Source organism: Pinus tabuliformis, chromosome 2_2 (genome assembly GCF_031772625.1).
Source record: "Pinus tabuliformis cultivar Carrire ecotype Pingquan chromosome 2_2, CPIR1, whole genome shotgun sequence".
Classification (NCBI taxonomy): Eukaryota; Viridiplantae; Streptophyta; class Pinopsida; order Pinales; family Pinaceae; genus Pinus; species Pinus tabuliformis.
In genome coordinates this window covers 1,052,183,823-1,052,196,637 of record NC_142300.1, presented here as the reverse complement: position 1 = coordinate 1,052,196,637, position 12,815 = coordinate 1,052,183,823, and the positions used below count along the sequence as shown (strand labels likewise).

The 12,815-nt window shown below is 33.8% G+C and overlaps 2 protein-coding genes across 24 annotated transcripts in view; both read left to right on the top strand.

Moving 5' to 3' along the window:
• The window catches only part of LOC149197003 (uncharacterized), an 84,609-nt gene extending 83,412 nt beyond the window's left edge, over nucleotides 1-1,197 (top strand). For 19 of the 23 annotated variants that reach the window (XR_016254722.1, XR_016254721.1, XR_016254711.1 and 16 more), the window contains one exon: nucleotides 103-1,197. Coding sequence is in view for 1 of the 23 variants with exons in the window: in XM_089405704.1 (XP_089261830.1) it covers nucleotides 103-186; nucleotides 366-398 (117 nt within the window). In the remaining 22 variants the exon portion in view is untranslated. The remainder of the gene's footprint in view (nucleotides 1-102) is intronic. The other 4 variants (XR_016254714.1, XR_016254724.1, XR_016254727.1 and 1 more) reach the window with 1 other exon arrangement.
• A 9,222-nt stretch (nucleotides 1,198-10,419) lies between these two features.
• On the top strand, nucleotides 10,420-11,010 carry LOC149197002 (putative UPF0481 protein At3g02645). Its single transcript, XM_089408525.1, has one exon. The coding sequence runs from the start codon at nucleotides 10,420-10,422 to the stop codon at nucleotides 11,008-11,010; it is 591 nt and encodes a 196-aa protein (XP_089264651.1).
• Nucleotides 11,011-12,815: the final 1,805 nt, after the last annotated feature.

The following is a 12,815-nucleotide window of genomic DNA, read 5'->3' as shown; positions in this document are numbered from 1 at the left end:
ACGAGTTATAGATAGCGATCCAATTTCATACTTGTCTGATTTTGTATCTCCAAAATTTGGTTTTAGAGATACCTTTTTATGAGTTGTTTGTCTACAATGCAGGGTTCAAGTGAAGAGCAGATGAAAGTGACACATGTAAGAAGATCAAACCGACTTCGTAACCAAAAGAAGTCTCCATTATCAGCTGTACGAACGATCTCTAAATGAAGATCCTGCATCATGTTCTTCCTTAGAGCTGCCTGATTTGAGCACAGGGAAAAGCACGAACGACATAAAGAATTTTTTCTCCAAATGACTTTTGCCTTTACATGATTATTTCTCTCAAAAAGTTAAGCCTTCATTTTATTTTTCATGAAAACGTGCAGGGAAATGGTGAGCATGTTCCCTTGGTGGATTGATAGATGGCCGTCATCAAGCTCAAACTGTTGCTTAGCTACCATGGTATTGATGCAGTAAGTCTGTTGATGTTCAGCACCAACCTACTTCGATTCCGTTACTTACCTAATTCTGGAGGCAAGGACCCAGATAAGTTAGCAAATGGAATATGTAAAGTCTCCATCTTTGACAAGTTACTGAGCTGCCACAGATTCCCGCTTGCGTAAGAATTGTGCCGGGTCATCATATCCCTGAGCTCTGCTGGGATTGAACCAGTGATCTCATTGAAGGAGGAGCACAATTGCGAAAGATAATACTGCAAATTCATTTCAACGACATTGCGTGTCCTATGAAATTAGACAAAAATGGAGACTTGATGGGATCTACTTTTGAGATTATCAACGTAGCTAGTACACACATCCAGAATAGTTACTGGTCAAACCGAACCAGCTTGTTGGTCACCCCTCCAGAAATTACGGCCACCATCAGTGACTATCAATATCATGTAAAGCCAAAATTGTCTGATATTATATGGCCCGGTGAAAGTGAAACTACGGCGCGGGATTGGGCCCGTGGAAAGGAACTTGCTATTGGTTTGCCTAGAAAGACAGGCTACTAAGAATTTGTAAAAGTGAATGGTAGCAACCCGATGAAAGGATTTTGTGTTGATGCGTTTATTGTTGTAGTGAAATTGCTGCCCTATTTTTGGTACACATTTAAACCTTGTGGAACAGGGAATTCTGCACCCAATCACGATGTTTTTAACGTGTAAAATGCAATGGGTTACCACACTGCCATATTGTTTCATGCAGGTTTTCTTTCTCTACGATGTTCTTGAAGCATGGTGACTAATATTTCTGCTCTTTTTTTATCCTCAGGGATTTTAGCTTCCCTCTCAAAACATTGGTTTTCTTTACATTTGATGGTATTGATGTGCTTAAAATGCATGATTCTGATGAAGACTTTGAGAGAATGATGAAGCTTCACTACGTAGGCAGTAAATGAAAGGTATTTGTGGAAATAAATTTAGGTGCCCACGTTGTTGCAAGTGTCCTAAATAAGTTGTGTTAAGAAGTTTGTGAAAAAAATTAAATGTGATACAAATATTTATAGTGTTTCATAATTTGGAAAATGAGAGTAATTTGGATTTTATGTTTCTGTTTCTTTCATAAGATTAAATTCTGGTGCTAAATGGTTCTTGTTAGGGAGCTTTCTGTACATATATTTTTGCAACTCTGTTTTTATTTTTCCATTATTTCATATATAAGAGAACTTCAACATGTGTTTTATTTTTATTTTTTTTAGAACAAAATGGATTTAAAGAAATTATATAGTTTTTTAAAAATGAATAGGGAAGATGCTCTCTATGCATAGCTGGAAAGCGTCTTCTTGGAGACAGGGTCAAATGCAGTTATGGAGGGTCTCATTTAGCAGTCTAAAAGGGGGTAGTTTAATATAATTTTACATATCAAAGTTTTTATTTTTCATCATTTCATATATAAGAGAACTTTAACATGTGTTTTATTTATTGTATTTTTAGAACAAAATGGATTTAAAGAAATTATCTCGTTTTTCAAAAATGAATATGGAAGATGCTATCTATGCATAGTTGGAAAGCATCTTGTATCTATGCATCCCTGGAAAGCGTCTTCTTGGATACAGGGTCAAATGCAGTTATGCATGGTCTCATTTAGTAGTCTAAAAGGGGGCAGGGTAATATAATTTTACATATGAAAGTTTTGTTGGGATTTAAATGTGCTAAAGAATTGATGATGTATAGAGATGAATAAGAAACGATTTGAGAAATGGAACTCTTAATACGTCATCTATCTTATCACGGGCATGTTCAAGATTGAGCTTTCTTTGAGGTAGGTTGAGTCGTGCTGTTTTAGGGTTATTTGAGATCAATGACAGGTAGAACATGTTTATACCTATTTTAGTTATATGATTACATTTCTATATAAATTTTAATCACTTGCACAATTTCATTCAATAGATATGACATTTTTAGATGCCTGATTCTATCTTAACTACTAGTTAATCCCAATGATTTACGCTTCAATGGGTTTAATACCAATTTGAGAATAGGCATCTATGCAGGACATTTAATTGAATTCCTACGGAAATAGGCATAGATAATGTATCACTCATTAAATTAATGTAATTGGACGTTGCCTTGTCTATGAATGCTTGAAAACTTTAAAAAATGCATGAAAAAAGTTTCAAAAGAGTTTGAGAACTTCGATGTGAGAATGAGTTATAATAGGATATGTAATAGAAGAGTTGTAATAATATTTCAAGTATATCTCCAAATTTACAAATTTCTCCAGTGGCCAAGTTTGTTCATCAGGGAAGATTCTTTTCGACAAGCTTTGCAGGTGGGGATTGAGGGTGATCAGAATGAAATCCAAATGGGGCAACATCCCATTTCCTCATTACCTTTGGTCAGTTGTCAACTTGTCAGCAATAACAACCAAAAAGGACCGAAAAGGATTTCAGAAGAAGCGAGGTAAATTGGAAAAAAATTAGATTGGACCAAATTCATAATTAGGAAACCTTAATTATAAGGATTTTCTGGTTGTCGTGCTTTTTTTTCCAGATATTTGTTTAATTGAGTTATGCTATTACTATTTTCTATCTCTTTTCTCTATTTTTTAATTGAATTCCTATAGAGATAGGCATAGATAATGTATCACTCATTAAATTAATGTAATTGGACGTTGCCTTGTCTATGAATGCTTGAAAAATGTTGGAAAACTTTAAAAAATGCATGAAAAAAGTTTCAAAAGAGTTTGAGTTGTAAGAGGATATGTAATAGAAAATTTATAATAATATTTAAAGTATATCTCCAAATTTGCAAATTTCTCCAGTGGCCGAGTTTGTTCATCTGGCAAGATTCTTTCCAACAAGTTTTGCAGGTGGGGAGGTGGGGATTGAGGGTGATCAGAAAAAACAATAAGTCAAATACATGAGGGTGATCAGAAAAAGCAATAAGTCAAATACATGAATAACCAGACAGCCCCTTTACCACAAGAGAACACATATCTATATCTGTTTATTAATAATGATATGAATACAAATATCAAAATTTAATAATTAATAACAAAAGCCATATATATATATATATATATTTTGTATATTTTAATATTTAATTTTTAGAAACTGATTTATTTGTATTTCATTTAAATTAATATTAAATTTAAGTTTATTAATACTTATAATTGCATTAATAATAATATGAATATAAATATCAAAATTTGATAATTAATAACAAAGGCCAAAGAAGCAGTAAAGAGGATGAGTTTCACAATTTGATTTATATTTGATTGATTTGATTTTCACAAATAGATTGATATTTGATTAATTTGATTTTTACAAATAAATTGATTTTACAAATGGTGCAGTGCGGTAGGGTTAGAATACAATCAAGGGAGAATTGATTGAGCCTCAACCAGAAAATTTTCTTTTGAGCCTCAAAAACAAACTTGATGAAACCAATTTGCTACATTTGTCCTTCACATATGGGATATGAAAACCTTCATCTTAGATCTCTCGGATTTATACACCATTTCAACAGATTGTACAACAATAAAATTTGCGGTGAACATGATTGTGAAATCAATCACAATTGTTGTGGCGGGTTGGAACAAATGAAAATATAAGGCTGGTGCATTTTTAGGTTACACAAAATGTTTTCAAGGTTGGAGTTGATCACATTAATTTGTAATACTTGTTTACAGTTTGCCAGAAAATCTAAATGAGCAAGTTGGTTATAAATTTTATTTTATAGTAAAAGGATGGTGGCTTGAAATTATGCTCGACAATAAACAATAATTAAAAAAAATTAATCATTGTTATATTAAACATTTTCATAGATTATATTTTTTTATCATTCCCTAAAATATAAAACAATTATTCTTTAATTATTTCTTAAAATATAAAACAATAATATATAAATAAAAAATGGTGGTCAAAAATTGTGTTAATGTTTTTTAATCTTTGTTATATGAAACTTTTCCATAGATTATAATATTGTTTGATCATTCATTATAATATGAAAGAAAAATATGTGATTTTTCATAATATTACATATTCATAAATTTTGTGAGATGAATAAAAAAAACCAATTGATCTATTATTTAAATTATGATATTAAACTGTGGCTCTTTACTGGTTTAAAAAATTAAATCCTAAATTTATTAATATAATTTTTTATTTGTATATTTTAATGTTTAATTTTTAAGAAACTAATTTATTTGTATTTTATTTAAATTAATATTAAATTTAAGTTTATTAATACTTATAATTACATTAATAATATTAATTCCTTGAGCCTCAAAAACAAACTCGATGAAACCAATTTTGCTACATTCGTCCTTCACATATGGGATATGAAAACCTTCATCTTAGATCTCTCGGATTTATAGCAAAATTGGCAATGTGAAAATATAAGGCTGGTGCATTTTTAGGTTACACAAAATGCTTTTAAGGTTGGAGTTAATCACATTAATTTGTAATACTAGTTGGTTATAAATTTTACTTTATAGTAAAATGGTCATGGCTTGAAATTATGCTAGACAATAATTAAAGAAAAATAATCATTGTTTTTTTTTCATAAGAAAAAAAAGCGGAATTCTATTATATTGGTATATCTGAATTACATAACAGAAAGTCTAGAGTTGATTCAACAACTCAGAATGCAGAAATAACCTTCATAGTGCAATAATAAAACTAAATCCATGGAGACTGTAGTCATGGGAATTCTGGAAATAAGGTAGTACGAAAGTAGGGCAATACTTACATAACAGAAAGAGCTTGAGCGATAGAGTAAATAAAAAAACCGGGGAATGGTACATACTAGAGCCAGATGTATGGAAGAGAGAGTTATGTACCCGGAAGATCGAAATCCTAAATATGGTACCTTAGTTCCCCCACTGCAATTGTCATTTCCCATTTACCAACTTGTGATTGAAGTCCTTTCTTTGATAGTTCATCTGCCTGTGTATGTTGGGACCTATTCACATGTTTTATTGCAAAATCCTTTCTTGATGACCATAGGGATTCTATTCTGTTCATCCATCCAGATAGATAGTGATTTTCTATGGAAAGCTTGGCATTAACATGATGTATAATGATTTTGGAATTTCCATAGATCTGCAACGACTCAATATTTAAGAAGATACTGATTTGAAGAAGCCCTGTTAGTTCCATAGCTTCCACCTTGTTGTTTGATCCTTCACCTCCATTCCAATATATGGCAACATGCTGATCCTCCTTTGTGACAATGTAGACTCCACAAGTACATATTCCATTTTGAGCAGCCCCATCAAAATAAGCTCTAGGAATGTTCGTCGGACAAGGAGAATAAGAATGTTCCTTAGTCTTAGCTTTCTTCTGCTGTGAGCTGTAAGGAGAAATAGAGTGGTATTGAGAGATGATGTTTTCAAAGACAGATTTATAACTATCCTTGTCATTTTGAAATAGAGACTTGTTCCTCCATTTCCAGATAGACCATAAAGCAATTAAAGGAACAAGTCGCCAGCTCTCTTTTGGATTACTCCACCAGATAAGTGCATCTTTTATAGAAGGATGTGATATATTTGTGAAACCAAAGTAAGTGGCCAGGTCCCTCCATAGCTCCTGGGAGTGAACACATTTTAGGAAAATGTGAAGATTGTTTTCTCCCTCTGCTTTGCAGATTAAGCAAATAGCCGGACCATGCCAATTCCTCTTTTGTAGGTTGTCCCATGTTAGATTTTCATTATGAAAAACTAGCCAAGCAAATATGATAATCTTATATGGAGTGCCAGATTTCCAAAAGGAAATGGGGAAAATGATTGCAGGAAGAGAAATATGAGTTTTTAGAAGTGTTAAATAAATATCTTTCACATAGACATTCAGCTTACCCTTGGCCCCCTTACAGATAAGATAATCTTCCGATTTAGATTTACATATACCCCTATTCCGCATTGACCAGATTAGATGATTCCACTGCTGAGCAAGAAGACCATTTAGGCCTAGTGCAGATGCATTTTTCCATATGGGAAAGGGACCCTGCCACATATCAATGACCTGCCCCCAGAAGAAGATACCATTACGATGGAGAAACTAAAGTAGCTGTTGATATCAAGGTACGATGGAGGGATGCAAGAGGGGCAAGTGGCAGCCCATATGTGTTAAGGGTATGAGTCATGGCCTAGAAAACTGGCCTCGCACAAATACATTAATGGCAACATTAACTCTGCCTTCCCTGCTTCTGGTTATAGGCACGATGGCGCTCCATTTCATTCTCATTGTTGTTGTTCTATCGTTTGCATTCGGCTCCATCAAGGTCGCAGTATTGGGCGACTCTCCGAGCGACAGTTCGCCCACCTGCTTCCTGTCGACACTGGTGCATGCTGAGAGTTCTTCCCTGTTGGTCTTGCTCTGTAGGGCTATATGCGACTTTACCTTCTTCGGCCTCCATTCAGCTCCAGTTCTTGATGCTTACTGCTTCTCTCAGGCTCAGACTTCGGCTCTCTCGGTGCATTCGCCCTTCAATCGTTTATCCGCCTTCCCTCCTCCGTTTAACAGTCCCCATCCCATAAAAAAGCCAAAAGAGACGCTGAGAATGATCAGCAAGCGTGGCGGTTCACGTGGTTGAGCCACCACCTAGCACTCCTCCACCACTGTGGACCCCTCTGAAGATGCGTCGGTCGTTCCAGTTGCCAGAAGTGGCAGAAGTCGGGGTCGAGGGCATGATAGAAGCGAGGCCTGTATGCATCACGTGCATCCCACTGCCCGCTTCCGCATACCTTGTTCACTGGCAAATTCCTCCTTCATCGTATCTGTGACTATCGAAAGGTGTGAGCACAACTCGGGTTCGAGAGTAGTTCAACAAAGGGCTACGGAGGAACAGGGGTTGGCAAGTCAAATTGTCATCCCGCGCCAAGACACCGTAAGCATTCCTACTACGCACTCTGAGGCCAATGTCGGCCCTAGCACGAGAGGAGAGCCTTCAAGCTTTGCGGTCCATTCTTCTGACTCCATGGACTCCGGTCAATTTGGGTGCCGAGTTTTAGAGGAACAGCTGTCTACCTCATATGAAGATTGAGCCAGTCGGTGCCTCTGGTTTTATGGTTTTGCCTCCGAAGACGAAGCTCACCTCCTTTTCGATTCACAGGCTTCATGCTTGTCTCAGGCCTTTGTTTATGATACAGGTCGGGGTCTGTTTATGTAAAAATCGGTCCTTGAAACAACAATGTTTTATTCAGTCCGATATCGCTATTTGGGTCAGTTTTTTGATTATGTCTGGTATGTTCAATGTTCCTTGAAATTATTCTCTCTGATGTAAGTCATTTTGATGGTTCTACAGTCATGATGTCAAGTTTTTCTGCCATATGCCAACCTCATGGCATGAATTCTCGAGGCCAGCCTCGCTGTAACTTTTTTGTATGAATATAAGAGTAGACTAATTGAAATATATATATATATATATATATATATATAGATGGTGGTCAAAAATTGTGTTAATGTTTTTTAATCTTTGTTATATGAAACATTTTCATAGATTATAATATTGTTTGATAATCCATTATAATGTGAAAGAAAAATATGTGATTTTTCATAATATTACATATTCATAAATTTTGTGAGATGAATAAAAAAACCAATTGATCTATTATTTAAATTATGATATTAAATTATGGCTCTTCACTGGTTTAAAAAATTAAATCCTAAATTTATTAATATAAATTTTTATTTATTTAAATTAATATTAAATTTAAGTTTATTAATACTTATAATTACATTAATAATATTAATAATGATATGAATATAAATATCAAAATTTGATAATTAATAACAAAGGCCCAAGAAATATTTTTTTTTGTATATTTTAATATTTAATTTCTAGAAACTAATTTATTTGTATTTCATTTAAATTAATATTATATTTAAGTTTATTAATACTTATAATTACATTAATAATAATATGAATATAAATATCAAAATTTGATAATTAATAACAAAGGCCAAAGATTTTTTTTTTTTGTGAATTATAATGGGAATGTGGTTGTTCGACCTCATGGTTATGAAACTCTTAGTTTTGAAGAAATCAATGTGATGAAGCTCATCAAGAAGGTTGTTGGTTCCAAATACTCTCTTGACAACAAAAAATAAATAACCATGGCCACCCGATTGAGTAGCATAAGCATAATTGAGAGCACAGACTTTCAAAAGCTGATAAAGCTTGCATTTGGAATAATAATTAATCTAATAATTCTTGCAAGTCTTCTACACCTACTTCCAATATGTTGAATGAGACTCTACCCTAAAATTGAGCTATACTTAGTTAATTTAGTTATATTTCCACTCATTTCTCCAATGTGAGATGTCAGCTATACTTATTTAATTTAGTTATATTTCCACTCATTTCTCCATTGTGAGATGTCAACGATACTTATTTAATTTAGTTATATTTCCACTCATTTCTCCATTCCAGTACTATGCCCCTTCCTTCCACTACTTCAAATCTTCTTCTAGGGCTAGTTTGGCTATTCAGACAGCCTCTAGCTGCTTAGAAGATTGATCTGTAATTTTCCTACTCTTCTGTAATTTTCCTACTCTTCTCCAGATCCTTCGACTACTTCAAATATTCTTCTAGGGCTACTTTGGCTATTCAGACAGCCTCTAGCTACTCAGAAGATTGATCTGTAATTTTCCTACTCTTCTCGAGATCTGAATTCACCGCATTTAACATCTACAAGGCTTCCTATTCCTTGATATTAACATGCTCCACCTAGGCAAGGACCTTTTCTATTCTTTTACTTGCATGTTCTTTGGCCTCTTATTCTTTCTTGTATAGCAAATCATACCCTTCTTTTGTAATTGACACAAAATTGTCATCTGATTTCTTAGATGAAGCTCATTTTCTTTGTCCAGAAGAGGATCTTTGACAATAGAAATTTTCATATTAGCACTTTGTGCATCTTCTTTTGCTGCAACGATCTCAGTTTTAACTTCTTCAAGGGAATCTAATAATTTAGTTGCATTTTCTTTGGCTATGTTAACCTCAACTTTGGTGCATTAGACAACTTCAACTCAATATCCTTGACATTGGTCAATTCTTTCTTCAACAAGTGAACCTCTTCATTAGCCTTACTTGCCATTGCAAATGCTTATTTGGCTTTAGATTCCCATTTTGCAGCAATAGCTTCCTCTTCATCCTCAACCATTCAACGTGATGCATATGTCGAATCGAGAGCCTCTTTCAGAAAACATATCTCTGCAGACAATTCCTCTGCTTTTTTGGCATTGGCCTTTGAAGCATTCACTGTGTCCATGCCTTGTTTAGCTGTCATGTCCTTACAATCCATCGCAATGGAGATGTTTTTCTCGACCCATTGAAGCTCTTGATGTGCAGATTGCAAGGAAACCACATCAAAAGCATGTTGTCTCTACACAGCTTCAAGTTCAGACTGTCGGCCTTGATCCCTCTTCTGAGCAGCCTCCTAGATCCCTCTTATGAGCAGCCTCAATTATGTCCTACTCAAGCTCATCGGTTGACAACTTCTCACTCTTACATTTCTTTAGTGCTCTCTTCAGAACCACACAAGACTCACTCAATCTCAAATTGACTTCATCTAATACCCTCTTATAAAGAAGTTGATCAGAACTATTGCTTGGTTGAAGTTTATGAGATTCATATGCAATATTAATTCAATAATTAATAAAAAAATATAGTCTTACACACCCTCATTCAACTTCAGTTTATAAACATTAGAATTTCAATTTTGCTACATCTCTCCATCTTATTTATATGGTTTCTCAATTTATGCCACGTCTCCATCTTATTTAGATGGTTTCTTAATTTATGCCACACCTCTCCATCTTATTTAGATTGTTTCTTCATTTATGCCTTACGGTGTTTCCTTTGCAACATTTGGTGCAAATGCTAGTTTAGATTTCTTGCACGAGGACATTATATATCAGTTTTCCGATGTTGAGCCATATCAAGCTGAGCATCCCCTCTCAATTAAAAGTTGTATTGGCTATTGCCTTCTAATGCTCCAAGGCAAACATAAAGCACTGGATGCTGACTGCGAAAGCATCCCTACTACAGTAGAACTAAAAAATGTTGGGATCAAATTTCGACCATGCAATGGAGGCATAAGTGGGATTACGTTCGACCAGAAGAGGGCCATAATTTATCTTCTTGTGGTCTATATCACATACGACACAGAGGTACTATTCCGTAACTTAATCGCTTGGGAGACGTGCAAGCCATCAGAACGCAATTTCGTGAGTAGTTACGTGAATCTCATGGACGACTTGATCGACTCGCGAGAAGACGTGGCATTGCTCAGATCAATGGGAATCCTTACAAAACTGATTGGGAGTGACAAAGAGGTTGCCGACCTATTCAACGGTTTATGCAAGAATGTTGGGATCGCGAATATGGCGGATCTCTTTGTCCCATTGAAAGAAAGTGTGAATAAGCACTACAGAGATAAAATTAGGGTCCAGTTTGCAGAGCTTGTGCGGGACCATTTCTCATCGTACTGGAAAGCTTTAGCAACGGTGGGGGCAATTGCTATACTGGGTCTCGCCATTGTTCAAACAATCTTCACAATTAAATCGGCACTTAAGAAGTAGCCTCTTTGCTGTTTTTTTCTTCGAAATAGATGTGTGATTTATAGTCGGTTGATGATTTGCAATTTGGATCAGATGTATCACCATCCTAGTTCTAGTTGGTTTAAGCGAAGTGTACTCCAATGTTCCTCCCGGCGCTCCCTTTTTGTTCTTACCTGCTGGTTCCTATGGTCGTGGAGGAACGACAGTATTTTCAAGAATTCTGACAGGCCTTTGGCCTCCATTTTGACTTCTATAATGGGCTTCTTGCCCCCCTTGGTTTAAGCTCAGGCGCTTTTCCTTCATATCTGCCATATGAAGAGCAATTTTTTTCTCTGCAATATGATCCCTCCAATTGGTCGTTTCGGGCTTTTCAGCTATCCGAGATCCTCAATTGGCTTTCATCTGGACTTATACATTTTATGTGGTTTCTTATGCTTTTCATGCTCCTCATTTTCATATGGACCAATATTTTGATGGACTCTTTGTTGGACTGTTCCCAACAGTTCTCACTCGGCATTCAGCATGTATTTAGATCTTTATATTTTCTTAATATAATCCATTATGATTTTCTCTCTGAAAAAAAGAAGTGTACTTGGTTGGTTTAAGCGAAGTGTACTTAGTTGGTTTAAGATAGGGAGCTTTGTAGATAGATTAAGTAATTTGAGCTTGGTTCAGGTTGGCGATAGTATGTATCGAACTTGTCAGATGATGTATCTGACCGAATATTATTCACATAATTTCGTAGTGTTTGTTTAGTATTCTCCACTTCTAAATATTTTCTGTGAAAAAACATTAATATAACACAAGTATGTACTAGCTATATTCGTGTATATTGGTTACAAATTTGCCAGAAATTATTAACAAAATTATATTATAAAATTTAGAGTTATCATTGTAATATTAACGCTTCAAAAAATTACATACAAATTCTGAAAATAAAATAAAATGTTTTCAACTCATTCATATAAACCATATATAAATAAATTTATTATACTTATATAAGAAAATGAAATTAAAAAATTAAAAAAATTCATTTATACCAACAAAAAACAATAAAAATAAGCAAAAAATTATTATCTCATTCATACAATCAAAAAAATGTTAGTTTTATTATATTTTCTGAAGAACTTCAAATATTTTAGTTTGATTATTATACTATCGTAAATTATGTTTTATAAGGAAATTAGTAAATCTCAATTTTTAATTTTTAAGTTTCATATTTTAATCCTCCAGATTTAAGCTTCATGTTTTAATCCTCCCGATTTAAGCGGAAATGTGTCGAGTGCAATACTGTGTTATTTAAGTCGAGATAGAGATAGGGATTTTTCTAATCAGTTCAAATAAATATTATGAGTGAGTTTATATTTATCTGGTTGAGTTTACATTTATCTTATTGAGTCTCAACAACATAGGTCATTTTCTTCCTATGTTTCAATTGTCTTGGGGTGTTATTGTTGTGGGTGTTGTATAAGATTATTTTTATTTTTTATGACGTTATTTGAATATGTATATATAAAATTAAATTAAATTTTTAATATAGTTTCAAAAATTAAGTAAATATCATTAATATGTAGATTGTAAAATAATTATTATTTAATATTTACATATAAAAAATTAAAAAAAAATACTAGTCACATTTAAACGCTAATGTATACTATATATATAATTATAATATTTTTAAAACATACAGTTGTGATATTTTTAATGCAAATACATTTAAGTAGTGCTAATACTTAAATGAACTGTGCAATATTCAAAAAAATTATATAATATTAACCGTAAGAAAAATATAACAATTTTAAAAAACAATATCCTATAATTTTTCA

Bases quoted from the DNA above. Each gene is read 5' to 3' on its own strand.
- LOC149197002 (XM_089408525.1), top strand. From the start codon at position 10,420: ATGCTCCAAGGCAAACATAAAGCACTGGATGCTGACTGCGAAAGCATC.